Here is a 20,151-nt window from a genome sequence, read left to right on the forward strand (position 1 = left end):
AAGAGAGAGAGAAAGAGAGAGAGAGAGAGAGAGAGAGAGAGAGAGAGAGAGAGAGAGAGAGAGAGAGAGAGAGAGAGAGAGAGAGAGAGAGAGAGACCTTGATTCTGAAAGTTGTTAAGTGATTTACTGGATGGCATGGGGGACTTACAGTCAGAAGTCCCAAATTCAACTCCTGCCTCATCCATTTAGGAACTGTGTGACCCTAGGTAAGTCATTTAACTGTGCCTTAGTTTCCTCATATGTAAAATGGAGTTAATAATAGCCCCGATTTCACAGGGTGGTTGTAAAAATCAAATGAAATAACCTACAGAAAGCTCTTTGGAGGTGGCTGCTGGGTTGGTTCAGTGAATTGAGAGCCAGACCTAGAGATGGGAGATCCTAGGTTCAAATCTGGCTTCAGATACTTCCCAGCTATGTGACCCTGGGCAAGTCACTTAGCCCCCATTACCTAGCCCTGACTGCTCTTCTGCCTTACAGCCAATACTCAGTATTGATTCCGAGATAGAAGGTAAGAGTTTAAAATAATAATAATAAATAAATAAAGTATTGGGTAAATTTGGATTTCTAAAAAAACCAAAGCCTCCATCTTTCTAAACCAAATTTCTTCCTTCCTTCCTTCCTTTCTTCCTTTCTTTCTTTCTTTTTTAAACCCTTACCTTCCATCTTGGGGTCAATACTGTGCATTGGCTCCAAGGCAGAAGAGTGGTAAGGGTAGGCAATGGGGGTCAAGTGACTTGCCCAGGGTCACACAGCTGGGAAGTATCTGAGGCCAGATTTGAACCTAGGACCTCCCAACTCTAGGCCTGGCTCTCAATCTACTGAGCTACCCAGCTGCCCTCCAATTTCTTTCTTTCAGTTGTGTAAACTGAATGTGAATGAGACATCCTAGGTGACTGCCAGGGTTCTGACATCCTGGCATAGCCTCGTCGGCCATTGTGCCTCTTGGGATCCCCATGCTTGGCTGACATGAGATGAGAGGGGGTGGACATCAGACAGGGGCCTGGACTTTTGCAGGGGAAAGCACAGAGGCCAGAAGAAAGAGGCAGCACCTACAAGCTGGCCAGAGACCTGTGTCTGGCGCCGAAGGTAGGCGACACTGATCCCTGGAGCTTTTGAACGGTGTTCCTGTCTGGAGATGAGGGGGGCTATGAGATTGGATGAGCCAGGCTGATGCCGCAGGGAGCCAGGAACACTAGAAACAGTGACCTTGGCTGAATGGAAGCCTGGGAAAGCAGCAAAGACCAGCTGGAGAAAGTCCTGCCCTCAGCCTCGTGTTTACCCACAGCTAAGACGACTGTGACCTTTCCTTCCTGCCGGGAGCTGGGGGTGGGGGACAAAGAAGGCCTATTATAAGACACTGAACTTCTGGTTTGACTCATTCCCATTCCCAAGCTGTGGTTGGGGGACCAAAGAGGGCCAAAGACCAGACCACAAACAACTGCTAGAGAGGCTGTTTGTTTCTTCGCGTTGGTTTTTGCTTTTGAGGCAAAGGGTGGCAAAAACAACAGGATATTAAGCTTTGGTACATGTGTTTGTTGCTTTTTGTTTTCAGTGTTTTTAAACTAGGCAGCTCAGTGGATAGAGCCCCAGTTATTGGAGTTGGGAGGACCCGGGTTCAAATTTGACCTCAGATACTTCTAAACAGTATGACCTTGGGTAAGTCACTTAACTCCAATGATCTACTTTTACTGCTTATTTAGTATCCATTCTAAGGCAGAAAATAAGAGTTTAAAATATATTTTTCTCATCATTAGTTTGCCCCATTACCCACTTGCCTTACCTTATTCATTATTAAAATCCTTTAATGTTAAAAAAATAAAAATAAAAAAAATAAAACATTTTTTCAAGTTTGTTTTTTCTTATCAAAGAATGTGTGATGTAATTCTGTCCCTTAGTGTTTCCTATTTCTCATTTTTGAGATGAAAGAGTTTTTTTTCTTTTTCTAAAAAAAAAGTTTTTAACCATTCTAATTAAAGTGCTACTCAACTTGACCTTGAGTGGGAGACGGGGACTAAAGTATCATATTGGGTCTGGAAATGAAGGGTTGTGGCTAGGAGGTAGGGCACAGATGCATTCAAGACACATTCTGATTGACACATTTGATCCTGACCTATAATTTCATTCAGACAGGGAAGTCCCTGCAGCCATGTAAATTAGCACCTCATATGTGATTTACAATCTTGGAAAACTGCCTGGAACACAGATTAAATGGCTTATTGTACGGTTGTAGAGCTAGTAGATTTCAGGGCAGGATTTGAACCCAAGCCTTCTCAACTCAAAGACTGATGACCTTCTTTCTACTCTATGGACTTGTCTCCTTCTAGTCCAGTGGTTCCCAAACTTTTTTGGCCTACCACCCCCTTTCCAGAAAAAATATAACTTAGCCCCCCTGGAAATTATTTTTTTTTAAGTTTAATAGCAATTAATAGGAAAGATAAATGCACCTGTGGCCATCACCGTCTTCCTGGATCGCTGCAGCACCCACCAGGGGGCAGTGGCACCCACTTTGGGAATCATTGTTCTAGGCAAAGAGTCAGGAAGGGGATCAAAGAGCTAACAAGGTGATTGAGGGTCATCTGCTCCAACGCCCTGACTGTAAGCTCCTCAGGTGACTTTGACAATGGTCTACCAGAATTCTAAACAGGATAAGCCAGTAGGTCTGTTGGTCTGTTGCTCAGCCCTAATCTCTGGTGAGGAACCTGCAGAGCTCAGACCAGGAGACTGGAATTCAGGCTACGCCCAGCATCAGACCACTTTGGGAGCACTGAAAGTTGCAAGTCCCAAGCCTGAGCTGTTTTTGAGATCCTGGAATAACTCAGCACTCAATACCTGCAAGAAAGCAGCAGAATGATCACCTCCATCATGTCTCCAGAAATGTGCATCAGACATTTAAGTGCCTATCATGTACCAGGGTCTGTGCTAAATACTAGGGAAAGTACAAATACATAGTAGTCCCTCCTCACAAAACCCAGCCTTAAAATAAAGTCTGAAGAAAAGAAGTGGGTTGGAAGAATAAACAAATAAAAAAGGAAGCTCCTATAAAGAACTATTATGGTGGCATGGACACAAACTCAGAAGAAAACAATGACTCCAAAATTCTTATAGGCAAACCTCAAAAAAAATATAGCTTAAGCAAAGATTCATCTAGAATTCTGGAAGAGACAAAACAAGAGTTTTTTTAAAGGGTGAAAAAATACTTTTATAAATAAAATGAGAGTGTTAGAGAAAAAAATTGGAAAAGAAATGGAAGCTATGGAAGAAAGAATTGGAAAGGGAATGAATAGTTTGGCCCAAGAAGTACAAAACCTTAGCTAAGCAACAAACTCTCTGAAAATTAGAATGGAATAAAAGATAATAAAAATAATTAAAAAAAATCAAAACACTGGGGGAAAAAAACTAAAGGAAATGTAAAGATATCTCATAAAAAAGACAATTGACCTTGGAAACAGTTCAAGGAGAGATCATCTAAGAATCACTGGATTCTCTGTGTAAGATGAAAATTAATATCCAATAACTCCAAATATTATATTTTATAAGTTTTATTAATAATCATTTGAGGTAGAGGAAAAGTATAGCCTGAGTAAAGACAAGTTTACCAGACTGTGAAAGCAGGAGAAGAGAGAGGGGAAGGATGTGGTTACAGAAACTTATCTCCAAAAACATAAGGATATAATATAAGGACAAAAATGGGATGCTGGGAAACGTAGTCCTGGGGTACAAAATTCTAATTACACATCTGAAAGCTATGACAAAAAAAAGAGCCTAAACATCATATTTGAGAAATCATAAAAGAAAACTTCCCAAATTTTTTATTGCCAGAGGGGAAAGCGAAAATAAAAAGAAGCCATAAGTTACTGTCTGAAAGAAACCCCCCCGAAAAAGACAACTCCTAGAAGCACTCTAATCAAAATCCAGATCTTCAAAGTCAAAGGAAAAATAGTATCCGTGGCCAGAAAGAAGGAATTCAAGTACTGAGGAGCCAGTCAGGATCACATATGATTTAGTAACCACCACCACAAAGGAATAGAGAACTTGGGAATATGATACTGTAGAAAGTGAAGGATATGGGCTTACAGCCAAGAATAGCTTACCTATCAACTGAGTATAATCATACAGGTGAAAAAATAGATCTTTAATGCAATAGATGGCTTACAAGCATTCCTGATGAAAAAATAACAACATTGAAAAACCAGAGGTACATAGAAACTTTGAAGTACAAACATAAGAGTCATGGAAACAAAAATGTTAACATGAGTGAATAATCATAAAGGGCTAAACAAGGATACGCTGTTTATAATCTAATATGGAAAGATGATTATCCTTTAAAAAGCCCTATTAACATTAGAGGTCAAAGAGGGACTCTAATTAGATAGAGGGCCTGAGAGTGGTTCTCTTATGTTTTGATGATTGTAAAAGAAGAATGGAAAGAGAGGGAAAGGAGAATACACTAAGAGGGAGAAAAGGAGAGAAAGGTTAGGGAAATTTATCTTATATAATTGAGATAAAAATTGACATAAACAAGAAAGAAAAGGTAAATTTACTTATATAAGCTGATAAAAGGAGGGGAAGGGAATACACATTTAATATGAAGGATGTTTAATTTAAATACTATTTAATATAAATAATATGTATACATACTTAATTAAATAAGCATTTGTCTAGTGCTTACTATGTTTCAGGCACTGTGCTAAGCACTTTGGAAATATTATCTTGTGCCCATAACCTGGGGAATGGCTCAGCAAGTTGTGGTATATGATTCTGATGGAATACTATTGTGCCATTAGAAATCATAGATGGGGGCAGCTGGGTAGCTCAGTGGAGTGAGAGTCAGGCCTAGAGACAGGAGGTCCTAGGTTCAAACCCGGCCTCAGACACTTCCCAGCTGTGTGACCCTGGGCAAGTCACTTGACCCCCACTGCCCACCCTTACCAATCTTCCACCTATGAGACAATACACCGAAGTACAAGGGTTTAAAAAAAAAAAAGAAATGATAGATGATCACCAAAAAATGTGGAAAGACATATAAAGTAATGCAAAGTGAAGTGTTATTGCAGTACCCGCAATAAAGTACAACGATCAGCTGTCAATGATTTAACTATTATCAACAATGCAAAGATCCAGGACAATTCCAAGGATCTTATGACCAAAAAAAAAAAAAGATCTATTGAAGAACTGATAAAGTCTGAATGCAGATTAAAGCATACCATTCTTCTTTTTGTTTACTTCATGAATTTTTCTCTAGTATAAGTGATATGTGTCTTCTTTTTTTTTTTTTTTAAACCCTTGTACTTCTGTGTATTTTCTCATAGGTGGAAGAGTGGTAAGGGTGGGCAATGGGGGTCAAGTGACTTGCCCAGGGACACACAGCTGGAAGTGGCTGAGGCCGGGTTTGAACTCAGGACCTCCTGTCTCTAGGCCTGACTCTCACTCCACTGAGCTACCCAGCTGCCCCCTATGTCTTCTTTTACAACATGACAAACATGGAAATATATATTGCATTATAACACATGTACAAACTATATAATATTACCTGTTGTCTTGGGGAGGAGAGAGGGGTGGGAGTGAGGGAGAGAACATGCATCTCAAGATGTCAGAAAATGATTATTAAAATTGTATCTACATGTAACCTGAAAAAAGCATGCATTATTAAAAAAAGAAAGAAAATGTCTCATTTAATCTTCACAACAAACCTGTGATGTAAGGACTGTTATTATCCCCATTTTACAGTTGAGGAAACTGGGGGAAATAGAGTTTAAGTGATTTGCCCAAGATGACACAGCTAGCAAGTATCTGAGTTAAAATCTGAACCTGACAGGTCTTTTCTGATTCCAGGCTCAGCATTCTGTGTACTGCCACCCAGTTGCCTCTAAAGAGAGGAGAAAAAGGATATATATATATTTAAGCATTTCACTAAATAGGGAAATGAGAGGGGAAGGGAAGAAGAGAGAGAAAATAAGAGGAAGAATAAATTTATTTTTTTAATTTTAATTTTGAATATTTTCTCATAATTATATGTTTCATGTTCTTTCCCTCTCCCCCTAACCCCCCAGCCCCCCTTAGCTGACGTACAATTCCACTGGGTTTTATATGCATCATTGATTAAGACCTAATTCCATATTATTGAGAGTTGGATTAGAGTTATCTTTTAGTGTCTACATCCCCAATAATATCCCCATCAGCCCATGTGTTCAAGCAGTTGTTTTTCTTCTGTGTTTCTCCTCCCACAGTTGGAAGAATAAATGTAGAGAGATTAATCTTCAGCAAAATAATCTGTGACTAAGAATATATGAAAAATGTAATAATAGTAGTTTACATTTATATGGTACTTACTATGTGTCAGGCACTATGCTGAGCTTTTGAGGATTTTTATTTCATTTGATTTGCACAACAACCCTGGGAGGTAGGTACTATTATTATCCTCATTTTATAGCTGAGGAAACTGAAGCAAACAGAGGTTAACTGACTTGCCCAAGGGCACACAGCGAGGGTGTCTGAGGCCATATTTGAATTCAGGACTTCTTGACTCCAGGCTGGGCTCTGTGTTTATTGGATCGCCTAGATGCCCTAGCAGCTACTTTTGTGGTAGCAAAGAATTAGCAACCAAGAAGGGGTCATCATCAGTTTTAGAAAGACTGAACAAATTATGGTATATGAAAGCACTGTAAGACACAATTAAGGGAATGGCTTCAGAGAAATATGGAGAGACTTGTCTGAACTGATGGAGAGTGAAGTGAACAGAACCAAGAGACTAAGATATACAATGACAATGAAGACAAACAATGACAGGGAAGACAAACAACTCTGAGGCTCAGGAACTGTGAGGGATGCAGCATCCAGCATAATTCCAGAGGATTCATGGTGAAATATGCTACCCGCCCCCTTGATGGAGACGTGACAGATTCCGCATGCGGATTGAGACATCTATTTTGGGGGTGTGGCCACTGTGGGATTTTTTGTTTTGCTTGACTCTACATGTTTGTAACAGGAATTTTGTGTTTCTTTCTTCCTTGGTGGAAGAGGAGGGAGAGGGGGGAGGAAGAGAAAGCAGATTTTAAAAAATTTACTTTTATATTATGCAAAACACACATCCATATTGGCCATTGGTCATACAAAACCAAAACCCCCAAATAAAACCATGAATACACTGGTATGAAAGATAGTATGCTTTGATGCGCATCCTTCCTACTCCAATGGCTCTTTCTCTGGAAGTGGATAGCATTTCCTCACAAGTCTTTTGGGATTGTCCCAGATCGTTGTATTTATTCTGAGAGTAGCCAAGTAGAAAACAGGTTTTCGTTTACAGGGGGAAAAATTATTTGAATTAAAAAAGTGGGGGGGGGGCAGCTGGGTAGCTCAGTGGATTGAGAGACGGGAGGTCCTAGGTTCAAATCTGGCCTCAGACACTTCCCAGCTGTGTGACCCTGGGCAAGTCACTTGACCCCTATTGCCCATCCTTACCACTCTTCCACCAAGGAGCCAATACACAGAAGTTAAGGGTTTAAAGAAAAAAAAAAAAAAAAAAAAGGAAAACACTCATTTATGCAATCAATTTATCAAATGCCTACTATGTGCCAGGCACTGTGCTAAGTGCTGAGGATGCAAAAAGAACGCCAATCCTTACCTTCAAGGAGGTAAATCAAATGGGGAAGAAATCCAGCTAAAAATAAAATGCTTTTCAGAAGATGCTCCTTTAGTCAATAGCACAAACAATCCTTTCCACGAGAAGAAGCTCAGCAGCTAGAAGAACAAGTACAAATGGACACCGAGACGTATTTACATTTTGTTGTATTCTTTTTTTTTTTTTTAGTAAAAATCACTCGACACTTCCTTTAACATGTGGCAATTTTCAGTGCGATTCTTTCCCGTCCTCCCCCAGCCCCCACTCCGACACTCTAGAAATGTAGCGAATTCACTTTCACTCACCCACTCAGCGATCAAAGGAAAACATCGCCCAGGACTTGTTACATATCACGAAGGCTACATGTTACCCTGTAAGCAGTCGAGTTTGCCAGGGAAGACTTTCCCGTCTCCTCCTCCGGCAGAGAGAGGATCGGGGTGAAGGGGGGGCGCGGGGCGAGGGAAGAGGCGGGAGGGGCGAAGGGGGAGAGGCGCGGGGTGAAGGGGGGGCGCCGGGCGCGGGAGGAGGGGCGCTTTGCCCTTTGCGAGGGAAGGGGGGAGCCGGGAGTGTTCTGGGTTCAGTTTGGAAGCCCGGACCCCAAACCCCCTTTAGCCCTCCTTTCCGGGATAGCCCCGGGAGAGCTTGAGGATCCCCAAATGTGAATACTTAGCATTCAGACAGCACTTTCATCCGCGAAGTGCCTTATAAACATTAACTAATTAAGAGGAGCAACACCCCAACAAGGTATTTAGCAAGATGCAAAAATGAAAAATCTACCGGCAAGCCAGGCGGGCTGCATGAATCAGGAACTGTTAAGTAAACATGACCTGAAAGCCAGCACAACTTCTTGCCAAAATTGTCTTTCAAGATGGGCAGGAAACGCAATTCAAAGCCACAAACCTTTATCAAGGCCCTACTATGTGCAAAGGGGCCACACCACGGATATCTCTAACTTCAATTCTTCCAAGATGGCAATCAGCGGTTTAAGACTTGTAGCCAAATAGCACCCCTGGTTAAATACCGGCATTAAGGGGCAGCTGGGTGGCTCAGTGGATTGAGAACCAGGCCTAGAGATGGCAGGTCCTGGGTTCAAACGGGGCCTCAGGTACTTCCTAGCTGTGTGACCCTGGGCAAGTCACTTAACCCCCATTGCCTAGCCCTTACCTCTCTTCTGCCTTGGAGCCAATATTGATTCGAAGGTGGAAGTAAGGGTTTAAAAAAATAAAAAAATAAAAATGTAAATACTGGTGTTAAACATACATGTATGTATTTATAGAAAAGATATATAAATACAGTCATATATCTTTTTTAAATTTAATTTAATTTTCACTGCCAAGTTCTTTCTTTTCCTTCACTGCTCCCCTACTCATCAAAAAAGCAAGAAATGAGGGTGGCAAGGGAGCACAGTGGCTAAGGCTGTCAACCTGAGATTTGGGAGGTCCTGGGTTGAAATCTGTCCTCAGATACTTCCTGGCTGTGTGACCCTGGACAAGTCACTTAACCCCAATTGCCTAGCCCTTATTATTTTTCTGCCTTGAAACCAATACTTAAATGTTAAATTCTAAGATAGAAAGTAAGGGGTTTTTTTTAAGCAAGAATATGAAGTCATGCAAACTATATTTCTGCATTAGCCACGTTGGTATTATCTTTTTATACATGATATATGTTTTGACACTAATAACCCACCAATAACAATATTTTGTTTGAGTGTATGCATGTGTATGTGTGTATATAGTTTTTTTTAAACCCTTAACTTCTGTGTATTGGCTCCAAGGCAGAAGAGTGGTAAGGGTGGGCAATGGGGGTCAAGTGACTTGCCCAGGGTCACACAGCTGGGAAGTGTCTGAGGCCAGATTTGAACCTAGGACCTCCCATCTCTAGGCCTGACTCTCAATCCACTGAGCTGCCCAGCTGCCCCTCCTCTGTATATAGTTTCAAGAAAAAGTTTGGTGTCATTACAGAACTCTAAACAGGGTGTCATACATTACAAATAAGAACTTATGAAGAATGAAATAAAGGATGGCTTCAAAAGAACATATAAACCAAGAAGCATTTTTTACCTGTGGAAGTAAAGAACCACAAAGTAGATGCTTATAGATTGGAGGAAAAGCCCAAATTGTGGTTCATGAATATTATTGTAAGCTTTTTTTCAGTTGTGTCCAACTCTTCATGATCCCATTTGAGGTTTTCTTAGCAAAAATACTGGAGCAGCTATCCATTTCCTTCTCCAGCTCATTTTACAGATCAGGAAACTGAGGAAAGTAAGATTAAGTGACTTACCTAGGGTCATGCAGTGTCTGAGATCAGATTTGAACTCAGGAAGGTGAATCTTCCTGACTCCAGGCGTAATACTCTACTGCACCACAGAGATGCCCCACTATTATATTTTTCAAAAATAACGAATATGAAGAATTCAGAGACACATGGAAAAATATATGAACTGATGCAGAGCGAATTCAGTAATAAATCAATAAACATTTATTATTTATTTACTATGTGCTAATAACACATAGTAATAATAGTACATAATAATAGTATAATAGAGGCATCTCCTCATAGTTTCTCATTCAGTAATACCACTCCTGGGTATGTATCCTAAAGAGATAAAAACAAATTGGAAAGGACCTGTTTGTACAAAAATATTTATAGCTGCTCTTTTTGTGGTGGCAAAGAACTAGAAACTAAAGGGATGTCCCTCAACTGGGGAATGACTGAACAAAATGTGGTGGAATACTATTATGCTATAAGGAATGATGAACTGCTTGATTTTTATAGGAACTGGAAAGACCTTCATGAACTGATGCAGAGTGAAATAAGCAGAACCAGGAGAACATTGTACACAGTAACTGAGATACTGTGGAATAATCAAATGAGATAGACTTTGCTACTAACAGCAATCCCAGGATCCAGGACAATTCTGAGGGATTTATGAAGAAGAATGATCTCCATCTCTAGAGAAAGAACTTTTGGAGTAGGAATGCAGATGAAAACATAAGATTAATCACTTGTTTATTTGGGTTTGTTTTGGGGTTTTAGTTCTATAAGATTATTTGCGTATAAAAATTAATAATGTGGAAATAGTTTTGTGTGATAATACAAGTATAACCCAGATTGAATTGTTTGTCAGCTCTGGGAGGGGAGAGGGAAGAAAGGAAAGAGGGAGGGAGATAATACGGATCATATGAGTTTGGAAAACTTATGTGGAAATTTGTTATTAAAATAAAAATTTTTTTTAAATAATAGAGGCATCCTCTCAAGTAGTACATAGAAAGCGGGCTTCAGAATCAGAAGACCTGGATTTCCAATCCTATCTCTGCCAAATACTGGCTATGTGACCCTGGGGAGGTTACTTGAGTTGGGAGAGGTATGTTTCTTACCCAGAATTCCCCACAGCAATGAAATTATGGATCCATTCCTCATCCCTGAATAAGTATCAGGCACTGTTCTAAGTGCAAGAGATATAAAGATAAAAGTGAAACTATCCCTGTCCTCAAGGAGTTTACTGTCAGATCTGGCTGGGGGAAGTGGGGCCATTGGTTGCAGTAGGGACTGGGGAAGGGGAAGAGGGGTTTTAGTCTCAGGGTTTTGAGGGGAGGTTATGTGTGTGTGTGTGTGTGTGTGTGTGTGTGTGTATGTACACACATACAAAAATACATATAGTCACACATACATATGTAGATATAGATACATATATATGAGTATAACAAGAAAAACAGTATGTACAATAACAATAATAAAACAAACCTTTTCTGTTCTCCTTAGACCAAATTTAACCTTGAAGAAGAGATAAAAAGTGTGTCTCTTTCCCTTCACTGAAGAAGTGGAAGATTATCAATGTGGAATGTTGCTACTGCAGACAAGCAGGCAAAGTGTGGCTGATTTGACCAGACTCCTTTTGTTGCAAGAAAAGGCACAAAAGTAGGGGAAGAGCTTAGAAAAGAATACAATGTAAAAAGAAGGTAGTATGTCCTATTGTTTGAGCAGAGGAAAAATGAATGAATAGCCCTTGTTCTTCGTTAGAACCTCATGATGCCAAGAAGAATGGAAGAAAGTCCCCAATGTGTTGAGTTTGCCCGCTGTGGCAAACATCTGGGAGGACATGGACATTCTTTTTTTTTTTTTTTTAAACCCTTAACTTCTGTGTATTGGCTCCTTGGTGGAAGAGTGGTAAGGGTGGGCAATGGGGGTCAAGTGACTTGCCCAGGGTCACATAGCTAAGAAGTATCTGAGGCTGGATTTGAATCTAGGACCTCCCATCTCTCAAACCACTGAATTACCCAGCTGCCCCAGGACATGGACATTCTTGTGTGTGTGCATGTCTCCTATTTATTTTGTGCGTGTGTGACCATGTGTTATCACCCCAGTAGGATGTAAGCTCTCTTTTGTCTTTGTATCCCCAGCACATAGCACAGCGCCTGGTTCATGTAGGTGCATAATAAATGCTTGATGATTGACTGATAAATAAAGTAGTGGGGGGGGGGGGGTAGAACTATGACCAAAGCAGAAGCTGAGGTTCTGCTCAAGCAGGAGACCCAGGCTCTTCTCCAGAAGGCTGTGGCTAAGGCCAATGAAAAGTCGGCGATGCCAGTTCCTAAGGAAATTGGAACTATCGCCCAGCTGGAGACTGGCTAGTAGAAATGGTATCAGCTAGTAAGTGAATGGAAAATATCAAGCCCGTGAGGGATAGCTTAACTCAAACACTGTCTAGGCTGTCATAAAAGAAAATACATCCATGTTCTCCTGGATGCTGGCCACAGAAGATGGGCAGGCATGGAGGGGTTGCAAGCTGCATCACTGGAGGAAATAGCCATTGATAAGCTCTCATTTCCACTGGAATACTGGAATATTTGAGTATATGTAAAGCCTTGTTACTAGAATCAGAGGATAGAATGACAAGAGGAAACAGCCTGCCTTCCTGAGGCTCATGTTCTATTAGAGCAGAGCTTCTTTACTATTTTTGTGTTGGGAACCCCTTGAGCTGTCCATCTTGGGAAGCCTATGACCACCTCAGAATAATGTCTGAATAATGTGTTTTTTTATTTGTTTTTTTTTTTTTACATTTAATAATATTTATTTTTTAGAAAAGTTACTCTGGTAACATGATTCATGTTCCTACTTTCCCCTTCTCCCACCCCCCCCCCCCATAGCTGATGCACATTTCCACTGGTTTTAACATGTGTCCTTGATCAAGACCTATTTCCAAATTGTTGGTAGTTGCATTGGTGTGGTAGTTTCGAGTCTACATCCCCAATCATGTCCGCCTCAACCCATGTGTTCAAGCAGTTGTTTATCTTATATGTTTCCTCTCCTGCAGTCCTTCCTCTGAATGTGGGCAGCATCTTTACCATAAATCCCTCAGAGCTGTCTTGTGTCATTGCATTGCTGCTAGTACAGATGTCCATTACATTTGATTTTACCACAGTGTATCAGTCTCTGTGTATAATGTTCTTCTGGCTCTGCTCCTTTCACTCTGCATCAATTCCTGGAGATCATTCCAGTTCATATGAAATTCCTCCAGTTTATTATTTGTTTGAGTGCAATAGTGAATAATGTGTTTTTTTAAACCCTTACCTTCTGTCTTGGAGTCAATACTGAGTATTGGCTCCAAGGCAGAAGAGTGGTAAGGGTAGGCAATGGGGGTCAAGTGACTTGCCTAGGGTCACACAGCTGGGAAGTGTCTGAGGCCAGATTTGAACCTAGGACCTCTTGTCTCTAGGCCTGGCTCTCAATCCACTGAGCTATCCAGCTGCCCCCCTGAATAATGTTTTTACATGAAATACACAAGAAATAAAATATACAAGATTACACAGGAAACTAATCATAGGTATCTCTTCCACATCTTGGGGAAGAGCATTAAGGGGTAGGCAATGGGGGTTAAGTGGCTTACTCAGGGTAAATAATAAGGTAGTTTGGGAGGGAGGGTTGGGAGTTGGGAAAGGGAACGAGGAAAGGTTTCATGGGGAAGTTTGAGCTGAACCTTGAAAGAAGTCAGGGATTTGATGAGGTGGGACAGATGAAGACAGAACATTCAGACATGGCAGATGGAATAACCTGGGCGAGGAACAAAGTGAGGGCCACTTTGGCTGGATTGTAGAGGGCAGAGGTTGAGTAATGCCCTAGGAGCCTGGAAAGAGAAGCTGTGAAAGGCTTTAAAGCAGTGGTTCCCAAACTTTTTTGGCCTACCGCCCCCTTTCCAGAAAAAATATTACTTAGTGCCCTGGAAATTAAATTTTTTTAAATTTTAATAGCAATTAATAGGAAAGATAAATGCACCTGTGGCTATCACCGCCTCCCTGGATCACTGCAGCACCCACCAGGGGGCAGTGGCGCCCACTTTGGGAATCACTGCTTTAGGACAACCACTTTGGTAGTCAAGTGGAGAATGGAATAAAGTGGGGAGGGACATGAGGCAGGACATCTTGAAGCTGTGGTCACTGATGGATCTATTAAAAATTTCTGATGGATGTATGTGCCCTTTGGCACATGCCCTTTTCTGTCTCTGGCTTGTAATCTCCACAAAAACAGTGGTCAGATGTATCCCAATGGGATTGCGATTCAGTTTTGGACAGCCTACCTGCATGAGGGAAATGCTCTACCAACCCAATGAAGAAGCTTCAAGGATCTCTTTGTGTTCGAATGACCCCAGAGAGCAGAAAATCAATGTGGCATTTAATTAAGCTGCTACTAATCGAATTCACACAAAGGAATTGTGGTCACTGAAAACAATGTGCCCAGAGATGTGACAGGACACAGCTGAATTCCCCCCGCCCTTTTCGGGCAGTCAAGCATTTGCCTGGTGACCTGTGGGGAGGAACCTGCCCTTTTTACACTTTTAGGAGTGAAGGAAAGAATAACACCAGCCTGCTCTGGCTAACAACTCTCCTTCCCAGGCTGAGATTGTGCACTGTCAAAGTTGTCTGGACCTATGGTGACATCACAGAACGTCCCGTGTCATTCAATGAATAGCCTCCCTTTGTGTTTGAGGTTTAGTCTAGCCCCATCTTAATTTCAGGAGCTTAGATCTAGACTGAGAGGTTCACTTCAGTGAGAAGCAGCTCTAAGGAAATAGGACCAAGCCGGAGTCAGAGGCTCCCCATTCCCAAGACACTGGGAAGACCCAACCTTTAACCTTCAGACTCCCAAATCCCACTGCAGGATTCCCTCCTTGTTGGTGAAGCCAGGGGTCCGGTTCACCTCGTGGTCCTTGGGATGTGTTAGGCTGGCTGACTATAAAGTCAAGCAGACTGCTAAGGGGCCTCTAGAAACTCCCAGGGGGTTCTCACAAGCCAGAGATCGTCTGGATACCCTGAGTCAGACCACCCTGGATGGCGGTAACTATGCCATGATGTTGGATCCTTTCAGAATCTCTGCTCAGGTGGCCCTATACCACCATGCTTCGTTCAACTCTGGGTCAACCAACAGAGAAATCTGATCCCGGATACAGGTTTCATGACCCTGAGATGATCATGGCAATTCAGCTGGCAAAGAAAGACTCAGAACGTTCGACTCAGAACGTTCCCATTCCAGTCCCATTCTACCATGACTTGACTTTATACAAATCATTTAATTTCTCTGAGCCTGGAAAACGAGAGGGTTGGATCCAGTGGGCTGTAAGGTTCTATCCTAGTCTTCCTTCTTTGGGGCCATAAGATCCATTACCACCACCCTCACACCCCCCCCTTCCCAAAAGGTGTTCCCTTCCAAAAGATAACCATGTGGATTCAGTGATAAGAGCTGGTTCCTTCTGGGTATCAATGAGGACAGGAAGTACATTCCAGGGTGGGGATTCGGAAGTGCCCAGCTCCAGACTGATGGCTTGTGGCCATCTCCATTGGCTCCAAAGGGCATCCTGTACACTGTTGCTGCAAGAAAGCAAAGGGTGGGGACTCAGAAATGTAATGTCATAGTTCTGCCTGCCAGACACAGAAATTACTCTTGCCCTTGGGAAAGAGTGAGGAGCTTTGGGGGCAGGGTGGCATGGGGTTGAGGGAAACCCAACCTCTTTTTTCTTTTCAGGGACTAAGATCCAGAGGATCTTACGATAAGAGATGCCAAACTGGGAGGGACCTAAGAGTACAACTCTCATTTTATAGATGAGGAAACTGAGGCACTGGGTGGTTGAGTAACTTGCCCTGCCTGGAAAATCCAGGTCCTGCCCTCTAGGAGTGAATGTCTGAGGGAGAACTTGGACTTCTTTCTTCCTGACTCTAAATTCCCCACTCTGCCACACTCGAAATAGATGAATAGATTTAGAAGTAAAAGGGACCTCAAGGGTTATTTAGTCCAACTTCCTCTTCCTATAGCAGAAGTGACTTGTCCAAGGTTCCAGAGGTAGAAGGAAGAAGGATTCAAACCCAAACTCTCTCCAATCAAATCTGGTATTCTTTCCACTGTATTCTGCTGTGCCCTCTTAAAAGTCAATATAAAAATATCCCTGAGATAGTCATTTAGAAAGTACAGATGTAGAAGAAATAGTTAGAAGACACTAATGTTCCTTTGATTTTTGGTGCCATTTTCTGAATAAAAGCATGCCAGATGCAACCCTCAGGATCTGTGGTATTCCTTATGGGGGCATCTATCATATGCAGTCAGTCCAAGGACATTTAAGTGTCTACTAGTGTGCCAAGCACTGGGCTAAGTGCTAAAGATATGACAAAAGACACAAGATAGTCCCTATTCGCAAGGATCTTATAATCTAATGGGGGAGACAGCATGCAATTAAGCTACACATGGGCAAAATTAGAAAAAATCAATAGAGGGAAAGGTCCGGAACGAAGGGGGATTGGAAAAGGCTTCTTGGAGTAGGTGGGATTTTAGCTAGGACTTAAAGGAATCCAAGGAAGCCAGCAGACAGAAAGGAGAGCACTTTAGACATAGTGGGTAGAATATAAAGGCATAAACAATATGGTGGAAGGGAAGGAACTCTGACTCTGGATGAAGAAGATCCAGGTTCAAATCCTACTTCTGACCCTGGCTTCCTGTGTTGACTTTTTTTTTAACCCTTGACTTTTGTTTTAGAATCAATAGTATTGATTTCAAGGCAGAAGAGCAGTAAGAGCTAGGTAAATGGGGATAAGTGACAGGGTCACACAGCTAGGAAGTGTCTGAATCCAGATTTGAACCCACATCCTCCCATCTCCAGGCCTGGTTCTCAATCCACTGAATTTCTTAGCTGCCCCTTCCTGTGTAATCTTTGGCAAATCACTTAACCTCCATGGGTCTTAGAATATCAGATTAGAGACCTGGACTAAATAGTTCTTTTTAGAAGATGGATTACATTTATATAGCACTTCTTCTTTACCTATATCATCTCATTGGGTCCTCACAACAACCCTGCAAGGCTATTATTATTCCTATTGTACAGATGAAGAAACTGAGGTAAATAGAGGTTGTCACCTTCCTAGGGTCATACAAAGATTAAGTACCTGAGGCAGAATTTAAATTCAGCTCTTCAGGACTTCTTAACTTCCAATACATCAATGATTCCTATCCTTAAGGAGATAATAACCTAATTGGATAAAGAAAACATATGTCCATGAAAACAGTACAGCAATATAGATAAGTGATAAGCCTCTCTACTACATAGAAATCCAAAAAAAGGAGAGTCTACTTTGGATCTGAGAAGTTAGAAAGCTTAAGGGAAAAGGGAATTTTGAGTCTGGTCTTGAAGGGATTTCAATAATCAGAAATGGGGAGGGGAGTAATCTGCCCTACTCTGGTTTGGCATGGTTAAATGAATAGAGACAGTGCTGGATCTGGAATCAAGAAGATCCGAGTTCAAATCTAGCCTCAGATATTTACTAGCTGTGTCATCCCAGCAAATCACTTAAACTTTCTAGACCTCAGTTGGAAGTTGAACATGGGAGCTTCCAAGATCCCTTCCAGCTCTACATCTAGGATCCTGTTTTCCTTGAGGTGGTCAATAAGGAAGGGGGAGTCAGATCTTCATTTCCCATAGCTCTGAGGTCCTAAAAATTCAAGGAACACTTGAAAACCATGTCAACTTCAGTAGAAATGGGGTTCTTTTCTCATAGCCCAGGACAAGAAAATCCACATAAAGAAAATGCAGTTGCAAACCAGGCCAATTTTTACTCCAATCTCCTTCACTTTTGTTCCTTTTCGTAAGCTTTACCCTGCCATTCCCGGAATGAATATGCTCCTCACCTTTATGTTCTAGAATTATTAGCTTCTTTCTATACTCTCAAATCTTGTCATTTCTTGGTGGTTTAGTGGATAGAGTGCCTGACATGGAGCCAGGAAGGCTGATCTTCCTCAGTTCAAGTCTGTCTTGGGCACTTCCTAGCTGTATGATCTTGGACAAGTCATTTAACCCTGATTGCCTCAGTTTCCTCATCTGTAAAAAGAGCTAGAGATGGAAATGACAAACTGAACCTGCTGAGAAAACCCCAAATTAGGTCATGAAGGTTTAGACATGACTGAAGAGCAATAAAAGCAATAAAAATTTTATCTCACTTCCTCAGATTATAAATGTTACATTGTTCTTTTCCTGCAGAAAGTAAGATCTTTGAGGGCTGGGAGTGTTTTTGTTTTGTCATTATAGTTTATATTCAAGAACTAACACAATGACTTGTACATAGTAGGTGCTTAATAAGTGCTGGTTGGATTCCATTGGATATGTAAACCACTAAACATCATTTCAGGTTATATTGTAGAACACTGTATATATAATTCAGCAATTATTTAAAAATATATTTGGATGCCCAACACACACCTCCTTTTTATCTTTGTAGAGCAGACACTGCACATTATGTCAGATTTGGTTATTGTGTTACTTTTGTTGAACTTTTTTTCTTTTTGTGTTTTTTTTTGGGGGGGGGGCACAGGAGACAGAGTGCTGAGCCTAGAATTAGGAAGACCTGAGTTCAAATTCACCTGCAGACACTTAACAGCTGTATGACCCTAGGAAACCACTTAATCCTTTTTTTTTTTTTTTTTTTTTTTTTTTTTTTTTTTTTTAGCTATTCCAAATATTTTAATAAGAGTTCTTTGCAAGGCATTTAAAACACCAGTTTGTGAGGGAAAACTCCATTGGAGAGAGAGAATACAGAACGCAGGTAGCCCCGGAGCTGAGGAATTTTCTTGATCTTGGGCAGGATCTGAGAGTCCACGGCTTTCTGATCAGCCTTACGCTGCTCTGTGATCTCATATTTCTCTTTTTCTGTGTCAAAAATCTCTCCTTCTTGGTGTTTAGGTTTACGCAGCCTCTTCTTCTTGAAGTAAGCATCAGTAAGATGATTTGGAATTTTTACACCAGAAAGGTTAACCTTGGTAGAGGTGGCAATGACAAATTTCTGATGGGTCCTTCGCAGAGGAACACGGTTGATGGTCAAAGGCCCTGTGACCAGTAGCAAGCCACTTGCCAACTGCTTCAGGAAAACCACTCGCTTGCCCCTGTGGCGGCCAGTGAGCATGATCAGAACTGTTCCTGGGGTAATGCTAGACCGGAGTCTCCTAACATGCTGGCTGAAGGGCTTTTTCCCGTGACTTAGCAGCTTTCTAGGCACATCCTCAGTAGGATAATACCTAGGCATTTTCCGAATCTTTACCACACGGGTTCCTCCATTTTTATCACCACCAACTGGTTTTGAGATAGTAGCAGGCACCTTCTCTTTCTTCTTCCTTTCAATTCTGGTTTTTGGTGCAGCATATTTCCTCTTGTACATAGCTCGCCGGGAATACATGGCAGACCTTGAGTACCTGCCAATCCCTCGAGCCAGAACTGGGTTCCGGCTGCAATGCTTTCGAGGCTTTTTCACCACCTTTTCAGCCACATCTTCCTTTTTGTTATTCCTTTCCTTCTTTTCCTTTTTGACCTTTTTTTCCTTTTGGTCCTTCTGGGTATTTTTATCCGCCATCTTGAGAGACGGGAAAGAGCCACTTAATCCTTTTTGCTTCAGTTCCTCATCTCTAAAATGAGCTGGAGAAGGAAATAGCCAACTACTCCATTATCTCTGTCAAGAAAACTCCAAATGGGGTCAGGAAGAGTCAGACACAACGGATATGACTTAATGACAACAAACTGCAGGGAGAAAAGGAAAGAAAATTACATATAGAAATGAAGATGATTGAAAAATAAAAACTATCAAGAATAAAATTAAGACAATGAGAATAACAAAAGTATTTTTAGTGCTTGTAATATGAGCTATCTGGTTTGTATGATCCTAAAGTGGGATATTTGAAAGAATAGTTTAATAAGGAATACTTAAGTCACATAACTTCTCCATGTTCTAAGCAATTCCAAGATTCCAAATTGCAGAGAAGATACAGATCAGCATTGGCAGAGGGAACTTTGCATTCCAGTGAAATCATTCATTGGTTCAATCCCCAACCTCATTCCTATCATGGTGTACAATGATTATACTCTGATCATCATGGAAGGTGGCTTTTAGTTCCTGATGATCTCCCGTAGAATTCCTCATATACACTCCCAGGACTTGGCTCTCTTTGGCCAATCCCTTTCTCTTTTACCCATAACTTTTGCCCCATAAATATTTCTTCACTTTCTTTCCTAA

At 41.4% G+C, this 20,151-nt stretch overlaps 1 protein-coding gene and 1 long non-coding RNA gene across 2 annotated transcripts in view; both read right to left on the reverse strand.

Moving 5' to 3' along the window:
• Positions 1 to 7,988, reverse strand: part of LOC123240300 — a 10,120-nt gene extending 2,132 nt beyond the window's left edge. Inside the window, exons 1-2 of the long non-coding RNA XR_006505772.1 lie at positions 7,924 to 7,988; positions 7,622 to 7,737 (exon numbers count right to left, since the gene is read on the reverse strand). This is a non-coding gene — a long non-coding RNA (uncharacterized LOC123240300). The remainder of the gene's footprint in view (positions 1 to 7,621; positions 7,738 to 7,923) is intronic.
• Positions 7,989 to 18,592: 10,604 nt separating this feature from the next.
• On the reverse strand, positions 18,593 to 19,507 carry LOC123240301 (60S ribosomal protein L6-like). Its single transcript, XM_044667732.1, has one exon. It carries the CDS (start codon positions 19,492 to 19,494, stop codon positions 18,637 to 18,639), a length of 858 nt encoding a protein of 285 aa, XP_044523667.1. The 5' UTR covers positions 19,495 to 19,507; the 3' UTR covers positions 18,593 to 18,636.
• Positions 19,508 to 20,151: the final 644 nt, after the last annotated feature.

Source organism: Gracilinanus agilis, chromosome 3, assembly GCF_016433145.1.
Source record: "Gracilinanus agilis isolate LMUSP501 chromosome 3, AgileGrace, whole genome shotgun sequence".
In the NCBI taxonomy this organism is placed as follows: Eukaryota; Metazoa; Chordata; class Mammalia; order Didelphimorphia; family Didelphidae; genus Gracilinanus; species Gracilinanus agilis.

Bases quoted from the DNA above. Each gene is read 5' to 3' on its own strand.
- LOC123240301 (XM_044667732.1), bottom strand. From the start codon at position 19,494: ATGGCGGATAAAAATACCCAGAAGGACCAAAAGGAAAAAAAGGTCAAA.